The sequence below is a fragment of the Coregonus lavaretus genome (genome assembly GCF_964263955.1).
Source record: "Coregonus lavaretus genome assembly, chromosome: 36".
NCBI classification, from domain to species: domain Eukaryota; kingdom Metazoa; phylum Chordata; class Actinopteri; order Salmoniformes; family Salmonidae; genus Coregonus; species Coregonus lavaretus.
The window spans coordinates 7,718,308-7,736,653 of NC_140023.1; the positions used below are offsets into that span (position 1 = coordinate 7,718,308).

General features: G+C 43.4%; 1 protein-coding gene across 1 annotated transcript in view; it reads left to right on the forward strand.

Annotated features, from left to right (window-relative positions):
* The window catches only part of rgs7a (regulator of G protein signaling 7a), a 42,590-nt gene that overhangs the window by 12,074 nt on the left and 12,170 nt on the right, over window positions 1–18,346 (forward strand). The window contains exons 3-5 of the mRNA XM_084153302.1: window positions 6,744–6,840; window positions 13,725–13,775; window positions 16,886–16,992. Of these exons, the coding sequence (XP_084009428.1) occupies window positions 6,744–6,840; window positions 13,725–13,775; window positions 16,886–16,992 (255 nt within the window). The remainder of the gene's footprint in view (window positions 1–6,743; window positions 6,841–13,724; window positions 13,776–16,885; window positions 16,993–18,346) is intronic.

Here is an 18,346-nt window from a genome sequence, read left to right on the forward strand (position 1 = left end):
TTTCTCCAGGTAGCAGGTCTACCTCGCATCCATGATTCACAGCTCAGCTTCCAATACAAGGATAGGGAATGGCAGGATTCTCCCTGTGGAGTGGTGAGGCGGAGAGAGAATTCAACATTCCCCTGTAGGTATCCTGGCATTTGGCTTATTCCCTCTGGACTCCGGCTTCGATCAACCACATCCTGTGAGCCTGGTACAGTAGCCCCAGGGAGTCACAATCCTCTCTCTCTCTCTCTCTCTCTCTCTCTCTCTCTCTCTCTCTCTCTCTCTCTCTCTCTCTCTCTCTCTCTCTCTCTCTCTCTCTCTCTCTCTCTCTCTCTCTCTCTCTCTCTCTCTCTCTCTCCCTCTCTCTCTCTCTCTCTCCTGAAAGCTCACACGTAGGAGAAATGGGGGCAGCATGTTCCAAACGCTTACCTTTGATGAAAATTCACTGGTTTGAAAATTCAAAGAGATGGGTGATTGACTGTAGAAGAGTATAGGCCTTTGTATATTTGTATTTGTATTTATTAGGATCCCCATTAGCTGCTGCCAAGGCACTCTTCCTGGGGTACAAACAGGATTAAAACAATTATATCACAACAAAAACACAACAGCCCACATCATCAATAAAACAATACATCATACAATACTTTTATTACATTATTACTCTCTTATTACAAATGTCCAATATAAAATGGATAATACTACAATACAACAACATTACAATGTGTGTGCATATTTGTGTGTGTTTGTGTGGTGTGTCTCTTCACAGTCCGGGTTGTGCAGCGGGGTGTTGTTTTATCGTTTTAAAAAATCTGATTTTACTGCTCGCTTGAGTTCCATGTAGTCATGGCTCTTTGTAGTACTGTGCATTTCCCAGAGTCTGTTCTGGACTTGGGGACTGTGAAGACACCCTGGTGGCATGGCTTGTGGGGTATGTATGGGTGTCTGAGCTGTGTGTAAAGCTGCCAAAATAATGCTTCGAAGCAGAATAGGAACGTTGGTGTCTACGTCGGCAACCATCTGGAACACAATCTAAATTGAATACAGAGTGAGAATGCCATCCGTCAAAACTCTCTTAGAAATCACAACTGTATATTGTTAACTGTGAACTGGGGTAGAACGTTCAGACATGTCACTCTTTCGCTCATTTTCTGTCCACTTTTCAGGATGTGGTGTGAGTTCATGTTGTCAATTCAAATGGCACTATTTAGGGGCCAGAGGGGAAACGCTGTGTCCAATGAGGGAGAGTTACAAAGAGACAGAAGAAGGAAATAAGAATTGAATTGCTGTGCCCACTGGGTTAGAATGTACCATTATGTTCATTTTATGGTCCATTACAGTGTCTTCAAAGGGAAAATTCACCGTCAATGAAATTACGATGATAATATTGTTTACTGATGTGGGCAAATGTTGTTTGTTCTGAAATTGCCTCATGTCTGTTGTGGCATAACTCTTCTACAAATGGATAGTTCCCTGAATTGGTGTGACAAAACAGAAGCCTCTGGAAGTGAGCCTCTCATTTGTATGGCTAAGCGTCTCTTATCCGGGCACCATTTGTACTCAGGCATCTGCTCTTCATGTTCTCTAGCCCCGTCCTGCTGTGAGCCAGAATGCAGCCTCTTCAGCATGACTGTGCTCCAGGTTTACTAGTACCTACGAAAGGGAGGAAGAGAGAGACCGAAATACTGCCAGTCATGTGTCTGTATTTACAGTTACAAAACCAAACTCCCTTCTCCTCCCAGTTTTCCTGGTACAGTGGCTCTCCTTCATAGAACCTAAGTACCCTCCCACTCTTCTCCGTCCCCTGTGAACGACTGGCAAATGTCGTTGCAGTACTAAGTCTTCCGATGTTGCCTTAGTAACAAAGAGACATAGACAGAGAGTGGTACTTAAAATTCACGTCATTCTTGCACTAACCTTGTCACTAGGAGGTCAATAACTTCTCCCTCCTGTCCTGAAGGTAATGGCCATTTGAATGTGGGTGGCAGCGGGGGGGGGGGGGGGGGTTAGGTTTCCTTGGAGAGGCAGTAGTGTATTTTTGGCACTTGGTTTCATTGCTTTTTTATCTTTATTAGCTTCAGAGGCAGAGCAATATCAATATCTGTGTAACCAGATACTTCACTCAGAATACCCAGTTTAGATGATGAAAGCTTCAGGTGTAAAATGTAATTTATATTAAATCTGAAGATGTCTGTTATAGAATTTGGACTTTATGACATGTCATAAATTTTTATTAACTTCATATTTTGAAAAGTTGGACACTGAGTGGCATTATGGAATATGATTAATGAAGCTCATCGGTCGATTGATAGACATACAGCATATTATTGTGACACATGCAGGGTATGTAAATATGATGATCAAAGTAGTTGATTGGTTTTCTATTTTTCAATCATTCATAATTTGGGGTTTTGATGATGCCTCTCCCTCAAACAGTAAGCTCATATCATGATGTTTGACTGTTCTCTGAGAGAAGGACGAGCTTCAAGCCTGATATGTTTGTAAGTGAATTATCCTGTTGAAATTAGGCGAAAATGGTTACTAAAACGTGGGGGACTGATCTAGAAAGTTATCTTATGAATACCAAACAGGCTGATAATAAATTATTATAATTAAGACCGTTTTAATATCTTAGGTCAGCACACCTCTATAACATTGGCTAGTAAATTAATAATTTATTTCTTCATATAATTTACACTATATGAGCTTGAATGTTTATTATTTTATTAACAAGGGCACAGTCTTGGATGGATTTAGCTGATATAGCCACCAAGTCAGAGATTCGATCTATTCATATTTTACTCTATTCTCTAGATCTGTTCATATATGGCATGTACATTTGAATAAGGATCTCAAACAAGCCTATGTTCTGTTTTTGCCAGTGAAGATATTACTTTCTCATATAACCTAAGGTATGATGAGAACATTGTGTTTTTGGAATGAGTCCACATTATGCAAACGCATCACACTGATCAACACTGTGTTTCTGATATACTTGTCAACATAACTATGCTCTAACTCACAACGTCACAAATCAGGCCCGAGGACTGGTGAGCAATTATCTGTTTCTAAGTGCAGTGGAGGATTTAAAAATGGAACAGGAAGAGGAAGAGTCCGTGACCAACTCTCACTCAAATGTGCATTAAATCTGCCTGGATGCTCCGTAATGTGTATTTATTGTACAATATGTCTGATACTCAACAGTGTTGCTTTTCTAGAACACTGTGATAGAAGTGTGTAGGGTGTCTGTAGCTGTGTAAAAATCTACACTTGTGTCCTCCTCAGATAACACCAGCTGGATAATTCCATTCCCCTCAGGATAAGCAGTTCTTAAAGCCCCATAATACACAGAATCCTAATGCACAGCTTTCATTCAAAATCTACAATCATGCAGTATAAAACGTAAATGTTTACAAGATAACACAAACCTGCCACAATAGGCCATTGTCGTTAAATGGGCAATTCATGAAGCTTCTGGAAAGCCCTACGGTAGCAGCAGGCCCACTGTAAGGAAATGAAAAGCTCCTCCATTATTCTCCTCTGTGATGGATGATTGTCCCACTGCCATGCTGGTGATGCTGTAAAAGAAACCCACTCTTTCCTTTCTCTCTCTTGTCCTGGTAGTGAGCAGTTCAAGTGAGTAGTTGTATGAAGCAAAGTAAAAAGTCTAGTGCTCCATTAAAAAGTGAGTGTTTGTTCTTTTGTCTCAAATGCTCATTGGTGCTCCCTGAAAATTCTGAGACACAGTATACACTACAGATGTAGGATCTTCATTTGAGCCAGTTTGCTACAACAGGCAAATAATCCTGCAACATCAGGAAATGTGAATTATTATGTGGATTATAATTAAGGGACATTTTTGTAGGGGTTGATACATTTTTTGTTAGGGCAAATCAAGTCTGAAATGTCAAAGTGGAAATTACAAACTTTAGAAGCCTTTTTAAAACTCAAATACTACAAGTTTGCATTTCCTGCCGTGCAGGAAAATTCTCAGCAACAAAAGAGTGATCAAATTAAGATCCTACATCTGTAGTTGGAATAGCACAGTGGTAGCCTTTATTATATTTTGAGCTTTTGTTAGTAATTTCATATTTACAGACTTGTGTTCAGAAAACAGACGATTCGCTGTAGAAAGGCAGCAAGATGTAGTTCTAGTCAGTCAGTACAAGAGAGAAACACTCTTCTTCTTCATGAATAGCTTAAATCAAAAATATTCAGTGGGAGGGAGAGACAGTGTGAAGTATCGATCATCACTCTGTTATCCTGCCGGTTAGCTCAGTGAATCATCTAACTAAGTTCTAAAAAGGTGTCAGGAAGTGTAATTTCTCAATGTGCCTGCTGTCATTTAGCTACTGTATGGATAATCTATTGGCAATGTGAATACTGGTAGCAGCTGTCTTTTACATAAGGATCTCTGTTGTCATAGTGACAGTGTTTTGTTAGAGACTGCTCAGAATGATCTGATGAGAGCTGTCCAGCATGGCTTTCGATCCTCTGTCTGTCTGGCAGCAGTTGCACCCTTTGAGGAGGGAGGACATACACATTAGATAGGCATCTCTGTAACCCCATACTCTCCCGACAACTCTTCATAATCTATGCCTGTGTTCTATCAGTCCATTACAAGCCAATTACTCAATAGGTTTCGGCTTCAGGGTACTTGAAATAAGGCAAGCTCTTTTTGTAAGATTCTGGTCCCATTTTCTCAAAATGGTTGTGACGTGCATGTCTTGGTTGCCCAGGTGAATTGATTTTAATAAGACCTTGTGTGTTTACATATCTATATTTGAGGCAGTTTTATTTACTGTTATTGATTACAGAGGAGTCTGCTCTACTCTGTTCCATATTGTATTTCAGTTGACACGCTGGTACATCCTAGGTTGCTGTGCTACTGTATCCAGCATTTCGATTCTGTGTTATCGTCATCAAATACTTAGGACATTAAAATAGTCCATTATGACTCAAAATAAAATCCTGGCCTTCCCTTAAGATCTTAAATTAAATACGACATATCTGATGATTGAACACCATTTCTACACCATTTCTCATTAAGTACCTCTATTTTAGACTCTATTGTACAAAGATCCAGTGCTTAGGTAATGGTAAATGAGACTTACATGGCAGGTTCAGGTACTCAGGCTAAGAATACAGCCACAGCACTTTTGCAAATTACCACTATAAGAATAACATTATGGTAATGTTGCTGTGAACGGAGGCCTTCAGGGGGTGCCTGCCATCTATATCTAGAAGGGGGGCTGAGTATGACAGAGTGGATGTATGAATATTTATTGTTATGTGTTTAGCCTTTATTCTATTGGACAGTAGATAAATCAGTATCATAATCCATATTTCATCAATTTACAGTTATATGCATACTTTCACAATTATACCTTGATCCGTTATTCTTAAGTATTTGTATGAATAGGAGATGTAATGTCATTATGTTGCGCTATCATTTGTTCTGTCTTTGTTCCCTCTCTCTCCTCCCTCTATCCCTCATCACAGGTGACGAGCTGCACCTGTGACCATTGGGAATGGTTTATAGTGGAGTGCTATGGGGTGGGGCTGCAGGTCTCCTGGGTTCTGGGCCTGGGAGAACATGAGTGAAGGTGTCTCCACAAGGAGGCCTTCTTATTGTGTTTGTTATTTTCAGCCTGAGGGCCATGTATTTGTATTAAATATCCCTTTAACTTTGGCATCAGACAACGTGGTCCTGCAATTCCTTTCATAGATACGGTCCAGGCAACGGCCTGTCTGTGACAACCCCTTCCAGAGGACAGCTGCCAGAAGAAAATCTTTATGGAGTATAGTTGTCAAGATTCTGTACAGACTGAGGGGGAATGTTGATGAGGCACAGGGCAGCCAGTCAAATGAACTAAATGCAATCTACGAGGGTTGAAAGTGAGCTTTTGTAACCAACACTAACCAACAAAGCTTAATGGTTACCAATTAGCTATCGGTTACCAATTAGTTATCCAATATGATAGAGTATATGGGAAGTACATTGAAGTCTATAGAGTAGAAATAGAACAGCAGGCATTGCGTTGTGTGTATGTGTGTGTGTGTGTCACATTGTTACACTGTATTTATTTATGCCAGAGGGCTACTTTGGGATATCTCTTGGCATCCATCCGTGAAGGCTGACAAATCCGGGACACGCTTCACTTCACTCTGTCCTGTCTGTTTCTGGAAATAGGGCCTTCCACCAGGGCAGCTGAGCCATAACGCAGAGCAATGCTCCAATCCTGGAGAGTTGTGATTCAGATCTGCCTTTCTGTGGCATGTCTGTTTTTAGCCAGGTTGTCATGTCACATTTCTTTTAGGTTTTAGCTTGAAGGTGTGATTCAGTCATCACAGTGTCCTTTTATATTTCTCTGATGTCTTTTTTGTGACATCTTGTTTTGTCCTGTTTGTTTTAAGATGCATAGGCAGAAACTTTGCCATTAGAGTTGATCAACTAAATTATCACTAATCCAATAACATAAACTGACGTTGATATGAGAAGTGTCTTCCCACTGGACACACTGGTTGAATCAACATTGTTTCCACGTAATTTCAACAAAATTACGTTGAACCAACGTGGAATAGACCTTGAATTGCTGTCTGTGCCCAGTGGGTGTGCTGCAAATATACGGCCCAGAGCTGTGTCACAGAGGCCATTCACAACAGCAGTCTTACTCACTCATTTCAGCCACTTTCCCCAGTCTCCTGACTATATTTCGACTGATCATTTCTAACATCATGTCTTCTCTCTTTTCTTCCAGATGGAGGACGTAATAGCCCGCATGCAGGATGAGAAGAATGGAATTCCTATCCGCACTGTGAAAAGTTTTTTATCCAAGATTCCAAGTGTTTTTTCAGGTAAACATCTTAATTTACCTAAAGCTTGTGTTCTAATATATTGTAAACGTTGAAATGGTAATGCCAGCTAACAAGGACTTTTGGGTTCTGACTGACTTGGAGAGCTGTCCGTGGTTCTGAAACCCATACACCTAAACCAGAGATGAAATAGAATATCAAAATGAATCATAATGTTGCAGGGAGCTGCCAGAGATCTGAAAAGAGAACCCAAGGTTGAGAAACGACTCTCAAAACTGAACACAATGGAAACTTGAAGGCTAGATAGCAATATAAATATAGGGCGGCAGGTAGCTTAGTGGGTAAGAGCGTTGTGCCAGTAACCGAAAGGTCGCTGGTTTTAATCCCCGAGCCGACTAGGTGAAAAATCTGTTGATGTGCCATTAAGCAAGGCACTTAACCCTAATTGCTCATGTAAGTCGCTCTGGATAAGAGCGTCTGCTAAATAATGTAATTTAATAAATGTTGCTTGTTCTCTATAATACCTTATGCAAAAGTGGAGTATGCGTATTCCCTTTGCAGGACAGCAAACAGCAGATATGATCTAATATGGGTTGTCATTATTCATCTGAGTTGTCATTATTCAGGAAGGCACTAGTGACCCTTGAATACATATACAATTAGAACAGTTGATGTAATGTAAGTGGTGATCCTGGAACAGTAAAGTACTCTGGGGCCGATATGAAGTTCATAGAAAGACTAAATGAACAGCACAGCCACAAGATGATTGGAGGACATGTTCTGTTCAGTCTTATTCAGTGTTGCTCAGCATTCAGTTAAAATGAAATGCCCCCTATTTAGTAGTAGCTTTAGTACAATAGTGTGTTAATTGAGACACACACACTCTCCCCTCCATATTTATTTGGACAGTGAAGCTACATACAGTGAGGGAAAAAAGTATTTGATCCCCTGCTGATTTTGTACATTTGCCCACTGACAAATAAATTATCAGTCTATAATTTCAATGGTAGGTTTATTTGAACAGTGAGAGACAGAATAACAACCAAAAAATCCAGAAAAACGCATGTCAAAAATGTTATAAATTGATTTGCATTTTAATGAGGGAAATAAGTATTTGACCCCCTCTCAATCAGAAAGATTTCTGGCTCCCAGGTGTCTTTTATACAGGTAACGAGCTGAGATTAGGAGCACACTCTTAAAGGGAGTGCTCCTAATCTCAGTTTGTTACCTGTATAAAAGACACCTGTCCACAGAAGCAATCAATCAATCAGATTCCAAACTCTCCACCATGGCCAAAGACCAAGGATGTCAGGGACAAGATTGTAGACCTACATAAGGCTGGAATGGGCTACAAGACCATCGCTAAGCAGCTTGGTGAGAAGGTGACAACAGTTGGTGCGATTATTCGCAAAAGGAAGAAACACAAAATAACTGTCAATCTCCCTCGGCCTGGGGCTCCATGCAAGATCTCACCTCGTAGAGTTGCAATGATCATGAGAATGGTGAGGAATCAGCCCAGAACTACATGGGAGAATCTTGTCAATGATCTCAAGGCAGCTGGGACTATAGTCACCAAGAAAACAATTGGTAACACACTACGCCGTGAAGGACTGAAATCCTGCAGCGCCCGCAAGGTCCCCCTGCTCAAGAAAGCACATATACATGCCTGTCTGAAGTTTGCCAATCCACATCTGAATGATTCAGAGGAGAACTGGGTGAAAGTGTTGTGGTCAGATGACACAACTTCACCGCATCAAAGGGACGATGGACGGGGCCATGTACCGTCAAATCTTGGGTGAGAACCTCCTTCCCTCAGCCAGGGCATTGAAAATGGGTCGTGGATGAGTATTACAGCATGACAATGACCCAAAACACATGGCCAAGGCAACAAAGGAGTGGCTCAAGAATAAGCACATTAAGGTCCTGGAGTGGCCTAGCCAGTCTCCAGACCTTAATCCCATAGAAAATCTGTGGAGGGAGCTGAAGGTTCGAGTCGCCAAACATCAGCCTCGAAACCTTAATGACTTGGAGAAGATCTGCAAAGAGGAGTGGAACAAAATCCCTCCTGAGATGTGTGCAAACCTGGTGGCCAACTACAAGAAACGTCTGACCTCTGTGATTGCCAACACAGGTTTTGCCACCAAGTACTAAGTCATGTTTTGCAGAGGGGTCAAATACTTATTTCCCTCATTAAAATGCATATCAATTTATAAAAATTTTGACATGCGTTCTTCTGGATTTTTTTGTTGTTATTCTGTCTCTCACTGTTCAAATACCATTAAAATTATAGACTGATAATTTTTTTCTCAGTGGGCAAACGTTCAAAATCAGCAGGGGATCAAATACTTTTTTCCCTCACGGTATATACACATCATACATACATACATGCTGTCATAATATTATATTATTTTCAGAATAGCCTTGTAGCAGATTACCTCACACATCTCACTATTTTAACCTCCTAGAAAGTGGGTCATTGCTGAATGTGTGACGATTACTGGGTGTATTAATGATGTTAATCCATGATCAATCTCATCTGGATATGCTAATGTAGTCTGGGATCGTTAAGACAGCCTTGGTTATTATCTTACAGTTTTTCTCAATCGCGTACGATTTTTTTTTTTTTAATGCTGTTGATTTTCCAAATAGTGTACTCGAGACACAGAACTCTGTGGCCTTTTGCAAAACAGTAAATGCAGTTGATAAATACATTCATCAAAACTATATGATACCATAAAAATTGCAAATACATTCATCAAAAGAACACAACGGATGCTCTTTTGATGAAAAAAGATTAACACAAACATTTCTCATAAATCTAACCTGACAAAACAGAAAGTAACCCTGTTTTTAAAAAAATCCCAGTTGATCAATACATTTTATTTGCAGTCACTAAATCATAATGATCACAATTGGACATACAACAATTAAAATGTGCAGAATTATGGGCAAATACTCTCCTTTTATGCATACTTCACCAAACAATCAAATGAAATGTAATTCATGATCAAAAAGAAAATGGAAAGTAAGCACATTGTGTGCAGGATCCAATTCTCATCACAATCCATTTCCATGTATTCAACACATAGGCTGGTCCGCTCATAGGCTTGTTGACTTTCCATCAGCAAGCAGAAACACAGCATTAATTCAAACAGTGCTTCCCAAACTGTGGGTCGTGGCAGGGGTCCAGGTAGGTGGCAGGATTAAATGTTTTGTGCAACAAAAAAAATATACAAATACACACTTTCAGTGTAAACATAAACAACTAAAACAAAATAGAAAGTATGTTGAAAAGATAATGGACCTACATATTTTAAAATATAAGATAATTTCTGAAATAGCAGTGGACCGGATTCAAACCCATGCTGCAGCATTATATGTGCTCCAGAGGCAGCAGCTAAGACCATAAGACCAACCTAGGTCACAATATTTTCTCTTCTGATGAAAACAATGTGTTGATATTCTGTGAACAAAACACTTTACAGGGAATTTTGTATTCATTAATGACAATTGAATTTCAAGTTTTGCAAAAGTGGGTCTAAGATACGCAATCCAGGTACAACGCCAAGAAAAAGATCAGACATTCCGCAGATGTATTTAAGCATTTGATCATTATTGTTCTGCTTTGGGTTCATTTAACCACAGTTTAAAAAATGCTTGTACGCGATTGAGACTGCAATCCACCGATTTTTTTGAAGTTGTGGTAAGACGTGGCGTGTCCTCTGGAGCTCATCTCAGAGACAGAGGAAGAAAGAGAAAGGTGTGGGGGTCACGCTGACCCTTTTTCTTCATATAACACCTTCTGTCCATCTCTTACACCACACCTTAGAGAGCAGAGACGGAGAAAGAAAGACACAGTGATAATAACTTTTCTATCTAGGCCATGTGAACACCAGTGGTTGAGCTGGGGTGTGAAGATTACTTGATGTCAGATGTTACACTCAATATTGTGGGCTGTTAAGATGATTTACATTACTATCATTTTTATTCAAGTGCAGTAATGATGGCTTTACATCCATTCTAAGTATATGGCTTTGATATGTACTAGGCATGGTGTCCTCCTTAGCATTAGTTAGACAGGTTCTGCCATGACTGTTCCAGCCACTATCAGGGGTGTAATTTGTATGAATGGGAACAGAGGTAGGTGGTTTCTAATGCCTATAATAAAAGCATGGCGTGTTGGACTGCCAATTACCCACCCACATGCTAGGAATTTGCATGTAATTAAGCCGATTCTGGTGTATTAAAGGGGAAATCTGGAGTTCAAACAATAACAAATGAGGGATGGGACTGGAGAAATGTAACCACTCTCAAATTCATAGACACAGCTTTGACTGACCGTCAATGCTATCCAAATTAAAATTGTAACTATGTTGTGAGAGTATACAATGTTTATTTAAAATAACAATGTTTACAAACAATGGAGTAAAACAAGCTTATATTCTGGGTTCTGATGTGGTACGACAGTTGAACTAAGCTTATGAGGCATTTATACGTTATATTCTTCAAGAATCAGTGGGTATATATCATTGATCTAAAAGTCCACAAATGGATGTTGTCACGCCCTGGCTCTGGGGACTCTTTAATGTTGAGCCAGGGTGTTAGTACCTATGTTTAGTTGTTCCTTGTTTTCTGTATAGATCGTTTAGATCTATGTTGGCCAGGGTGGTTCCCGATCAGAGGCAGCTGTTGCTCGTTGTCTCTGATTGGGAACCATACTGTTTTGCACAGTTGATTGTGGGATCTTGTTCTGTATAGGTTTGTGTTGGTGAACCTTTAGACTTCACGTATCGTTTTGTTGTTGGTGTCAAGTACTCATTAAAAGATGTACGCCTATCACGCTGCGCCTTGGTCTGTCTCTTACAACGATCGTGACAGAAGATCCCACCAAAATAGGACCAAGCAGCGTGTTCCGGAGCAAACGCCGGGTATGGAACAGGAGGTTACTCTGGTAGATGTCCTCCTCGGTTGGGGGAGAATCACAGAGGAGGAGGCCGTCCGCTACCGGAGGGCGATGAGGGAGGATGCCCAGGCAGGAGAGGAGAAGCGGCGCCAACCGGGCTGTCGTCGGACAGGCGAGAGGCAACCCCAAGAAATGTTTGGGGGGGGGGGGGGGGGGCACACGGCATGGACGACGGGGCTGCTGGAGGCAGCTACAGGGCGAGTTGCGGACTAGGAGAGGAGGCCACCAGGTTACGGGGGCCATTGGTCATGAGGGGGAAGGAGAGTGTAGAGGCACGGCGAGAGGTACTGGGGTGTGTTACCAGTCCGGTCCGGCCCGTTCCTGATCCCCGCACAAGGCCAGTGGTGTGTGTTCCCAGTACGGTCCGGCCTGTTCCTGTCCCTCGCACCAAGCCTGTGGTGCGCGTCGCCAGCCCGGTCCGGCCTGTTCCTGCTCCCCGCACCAAGCCTGTGGTGCGTGTCGCCAGCCCGGTCCGGCCTGTTCCTGCTCCCCGCACCAAGCCTGTGGTGCGCGTCGCCAGCCCGGTCCGGCCTGTTCCTGTCCCTCGCACCAAGCCTGTGGTGCGCGTCGCCAGTCCGGCCCGGCCTGTTCCTGTCCCTCGCACCAAGCCTGTGGTGCGCGTCGCCAGCCCGGTCCGGCCTGTTCCTGCTCCCCGCACCAAGCCTGTGGTGCGCGTCGCCAGTCCGGCCCGGCCTGTTCCTGTCCCTCGCACCAAGCCTGTGGTGCGCGTCGCCAGCCCGGTCCGGCCTGTTCCTACTCCCCGCACCAAGCCTGTGGTGCGCATCGCCAGTCCGGCCCGGCCTGTTCCTGTCCCTCGCACCAAGCCTGTGGTGCGCGTCACCAGCCCGGTCCGGCATGTTCCTGTCCCTCGCACCAAGCCTGTGGTGCGCGTCGCCAGCCCGGTCCGGCCTGTTCCTACTCCCCGCACCAAGCCTGTGGTGCGCATCGCCAGTCCGGCCCGGCCTGTTCCTGTCCCTCGCACCAAGCCTGTGGTGCGCGTCGCCAGCCCGGTCCGGCCTGTTCCTGCTCCCCGCACCAAGCCAGTGGTGCGCGTCGCCAGCCCGGTCCGGCCTGTTCCTGCTCCCCGCACCAAGCCAGTGGTGCGCGTCGTCAGCCCGGTTCGGCCTGTTCCTGCTCCCCGCACCAAGCCAGTGGTGCGCGTCGTCAGCCCGGTCCGGCCCGTTCCTGCTCCCCGCACCAAGCCAGTGGAGCGCGTCGTCAGCCCGGTCCGGCCCGTTCCCGCTCCCCGCACCAAGCCAGTGGTGCGCGTCGTCAGTCCGGCACGGTACCTGCCTGTTCCACCTGTGCCTGGTCCGGCACCGGTCAGCTGCTCCACGCCGGAGCCAGAGCAATCCGCTCCACCGGTGTTCAGTCCAGCTTCGGCCAGCAGGGCCAGACCACGAGGGCGAGAGAGAGAGTGATGGTCACGCCCGGAGCCGGATCCGCCTCCGAGGCGGAATGCCCACCCGGCCCCTCCCCTGTGGTGTTTGGTTGGTGCGGTCGCAGTCCGCGCCTTTGGGGGGGGGTACTGTCACGCCCTGGCTCTGGGGACTCTTTCATGTTGAGCCAGGGTGTTAGTTCCTATGTTTAGTTGTTCCTTGTTTTCTGTCTAGATCGTTTAGATCTATGTTGGCCAGGGTGGTTCCCGATCAGAGGCAGCTGTTGCTCGTTGTCTCTGATTGGGAACCATACTTAGGCAGCCTGTTTTGCACAGTTGATTGTGGGACCTTGTTCTGTATAGGTTTGTGTTGGTGAACCTTTAGACTTCACGTATCGTTTTGTTGTTGGTGTCAAGTACTCATTAAAAGATGTACGCCTATCACGCTGCGCCTTGGTCTGCCTCTTACAACGATCGTGTAGCAATCCCATATTTCCCCTTTAATGTCCACAGTTTACATCACTGTGCTAAAGGTGCTGTACAGTATGCTTTGGGTGTATTTATGTATGTGGTTTTACATTCCAGGTTCTGACATTGTACAGTGGATGATCAAAAACCTGAATATTGAAGATCAAGGTAATGCATGATTATTAGTGTCCTATTATGTATCCTATTATGTGACACTAGACATGTGAAACAGTGACTCATTCACAGTTATGTGACGTATCGAGACCTTGGGACTATAAGGTTATATCTGTGCAAAGCATAGTCCTGAGATATTGAGAATCAATGTTTTCACATCCCAGATCTCAGAATTGTTCTGTAGTGAATTCTTATTTTATAACCCATTAAGGTCCTAACCTTAAAGGTACCTAAAGTGCAGAGTATCAAAATCCTGAAACATTTGTAAATCAGATTTTATAGGTGGGTGCAATCGTAGATAGAACCTTATGGCTCTGAAATGTCAATCTGGGTTCAGCCATAAGGTTCTGTCTGACATTTCTGAATTAGACATGTTCAGTTTTTAAGAAAACTGTAGCTCTATTTGAATACATAAATGATAGAATAACACAATTTTACCAAGATAGAGTCAGAACACATCATCAAGTACATTAAGAAATGTATTACTGTCATCGCTGAACAACGATGTGACAACATCATTTACTTTAAGATTTCTGACAGTGTTGTTTTTTTTTTGCTTGCGTGCCGTTATCGCTGGCTAGACTAGCCTAGACCATACTTAGAGGGAAATAGCAAAGACGTGTTCTGATTGGTCCATCTGTATTTGTTCAGGCTTGTGATTGGATTGCAGATAGAACCTTATAGCGCCAAGTTCAAATGGGTTAATGCAAATAGAACTTTGTCGTTTAATTTTTTTTTCATAAAATATTTACTTCATAGACATATGAAGAACCATCTAAATATCAATTATATGTGACTAACAGATTTTTGACAAAAACCTTATAGTCCCAAGGTCTTGATATACCACCTTTATTCTTGAGAAGTTCCTTCCATATTGTATCATTTTAACATGTCAATGGCTAATTAGAATCATTGTAACATAGTGGAAAACTTTGTTTCTCTAAAACCTCAGTGCATACAGTAGCAGACTTTTCTAGAGCAATTTATTTTTATGACATAACAAAATATGGAAAAAGTCAAGGGATCTGAATACCTTCCGAATGCATTCGGAAAGTATTCAGATCCCTTGACTTTTTCCACATTTTGTTATGTTACAGCCTTATTTTAAAATTGATTAAATTGTTTTTTCCCCCTTCAATCTTCACACAATACTCCATAATGGCAAAGCAAAAACAGGTTTTTATAAATGTTTGCAAAAATAAGTTGAAATATAACATTTACATAATTATTCTGATAGTTTACTCAGTATTTTGTTGAAGCACCTTTGGCAGCGATTATAGCCTTGAGTCTTCTTGGGAATGAAGCTACAAGCATGGCACACCTGTATTTGGGGAGTTTCTCCCATTCTTCTCTGCAGATCCTCTCAAGCTCTCTCAGGTTGGATGAAGAGCGTCGCTGCACAGCTATTTCTAGGTCTCTCCAGAGATGTTAGATCGGGTTCAAGTCCGGGCTCTGGCTGGGCCACTCAAGGACACGCAGAGATTTGTCCTGAAGCCACTCCTACGTTGTCTTGGCTGTGTGCTTAGGGTCATTGTCATGTTGGAAGGTGAACCTTCGCCCAGTCTGAGGTCCTGAGCGCTCTGTAGCAGGTTTTCATCAAGGATCTCCCTGTACTTTTCACCGTTCATTTCCCCTCGATCCTGACTAGTCTCCCAGTCCCTGCCACTGACAAACATCCCCACAGCATGATGCTGCCACCACCATGCTTCACCGTAGGGATGGTACCAGGTTTCCTCCAGACATGATGCTAGGCATTCAGGCCAACAAGTTCAATCTTGGTATCATCAGACCAGAGAATGTTCTTTTTCTGAGAGTCTGAGAGTCTTTAGGTGCCTTTTGGCAAACTCCAAGCGGGCCGTCATGTGCCTTTTACTGAGGAGTGGCTTCCATCTGGCCACTCTACCATAAAGGACTGATTGGTGGAGTGCTGCAGAGATGGTTGTCCTTCTGGAAGAATCTCCCATCTCCACAGAGGAACTCTGGAGCTCCTTCACAGTGACTATCGGGTTCTTGGTCACCACCCTGACCAAGGCCCTTCTCCCCCGATTACTCGGTTTTGCCAGGCGGCCAGCTCTAGGAAGAGTCTTGGTGTTTCCAAACTTCTTCCATTTAAGAATGATGGAGGCCACTGTGTTCTTGGGGACCTTCAATGCTGCAGAATTGTTTTGGTGTCCTTACCCAGATCTCTGCCTCGACACAATCCTGTCTCGGACAATTCCTTCGACCTCATGGCTTGGTTTTTGCTCTGACATGCACTGTCAACTGTGGGACCTTATATAGACAGGTGTGTGCCTTTCCAAATCATGTCCAATCAATTGAATTTACCACAGGTGGACTCCAATCAAGTTGTAGAAACATCTCAAGGATGATCAATGGAAACAGGATGTACCCGAGCTCAATTTTGAGTCTCATAGCAGGTCTGAATACTTATGTAAATAAGGTATTTCTGTTTTTTTATTTTGTATAAATGTGCAAAACAATCGAAAAACCAGTTTTCACTTTGTCATTATGGGGTATTGTGTGTAGATTGCATTTTTTTAATTTTTTTAATCCATTTTAGAATAAGGCTGTAACGTAACAAAATGTGGAAAAAGTCAAGGGGTCAGAACACTTTCCGAAGACACTGTATATACTGTAACCTAGTAGATGCCGCCACTTTAGGTCACGTCACTCAGACTAACAATTTCACACAAGCACACAATGCATAAACACACACACATCCACATGCAAACACACAAATTCACTGAAAGGGCACTCACATTTATCAGTAAACATGTCTTTAAACATGAATGAGTGATCATTTATTGATGCATAGCTGAGTCTTATATACATTCTAGATACAGAGAGACAAGGTGGAAATAGTGATAAAAATAGAATGTGTTTCATTTTACGTTAGGAGGGGTGACAGGGGTATGGCATATGAGGTAAACATTACCTTTGGGGCCATCCCCAACGGTACTATACTGACCTCATATACCATAGCCCGGTGAAGGGGGAAAGTGAGGTGTGTCAAAGGGGACAATGGGAATATTAGGGGTGCTGGACAATGGGAATATTAGGGGTGCTGTGGTGGAAAATGATATGATTTTATTTGTGTTGTCCAGTGGAGGCCCTTCACCTGGGGACCCTGATGGCTGCCCATGGCTACTTCTTCCCCATATCAGACCACGTACTCACACTCAAAGACGATGGCACTTTCTACAGGTTTCAGGTACAGTGAATTCATAGGCTGCATGGCTCTTATTTGTACTATAATGTACTCATACTGTCAACCATAGCTGATCCAATCCATATCAAATAAAATAAAATAAAATTGTATTTGTCACATACACATGTTTAGCAGATGTTATAGCGGGTGTAGCGAAATGCTTGTGCTTCTAGCTCCAACAGTGCAGTAATATCTAACAAGTAATATCTAACAATTTCACAACATATACCTAATACACACAAAACTAGTAAGGAATGGAATTTAAGAAAATATACATATATGGACAAGCAATGACAGAGCGGCATGGACTAAGATACAGTAGAATATTATAGAACAGAATGCAGTATATACATATGAGATGAGTAGTGCAAGATATGTAAACATTATTAAAGTGACTGTAAACATTATTAAAGTGACTAGTGTTCCATTTCTTAAAGTGGCCAGTGATTTCAATAGGCAGTAGCAGCCTCTAATGTGCTAGTGATGGCTATTTAACACTGATGGCCTTGAGATAGAAGCTGTTTTTCATTCTCACGGTCCCAGCTTTGATGCACCTGTACTGACCTCGCCTTCTGAATGATAGCGGGGTGAACAGACATTGGCTCGGGTGGTTGATGTCCTTGATTATCTTTTTGGCCTTCCTGTGACATCGGGTGCTGTATGTGTCTTGGAGGGCGGGTATAATGCGTTCGGCAGACCGCACCACCCTCTGGAGAGCCCTGCGGTTGCGGGCGGTGCAGTTGCCGTACCAGGTGGCGATACAGCCCGACAGGATGCTCTCAATTGTGCATCTGTAAAAGTTTGTGAGGGTTTTAGGTGCCAAGCCACATTTCTTCAGCCTCCTGAGGTTGAAGAGGCTCTGTTGCGCCTTCTTCACCACACTGTCTGCGTGGGTGGACCATTTCAGTTTGTCGGTAATGTGTACGCCAAGGAACTTGAAGCTTTCCCCCTTCTCCACTGCAGTCCCGTCGATGTGGATAGGGGGGTGCACCCTCTGCTGTTTCCTGAAGTCCACGATCATCTCCTTTGTTTTGTTGACGTTGAGTGAGATGTTATTTTCCTGGCACCACACTCCCAGAGCCCTCACCTCCTCCCTGTAGGTGGTCTCGTCATTGTTGGTAATTAAGCCTACTACTGTTGTGTCGTCTGCAAACTTGATGATTGAGTTGGAAGCGTGCTTGGCCACGCAGTCATGGGTGAACTGGGAGTACAGGAGGGGGCTGAGCACACACCCTTGTGGGGCCCCAGTGTTGAGGATCAGCGAAGTGGAGATGTTGTTTCCTACCTTCACCACCTGGGGGCGGCCCGTCAGGAAGTCCAGGACCCAGTTGCAGAGGGCGGGGTTCAGACCCAGGGC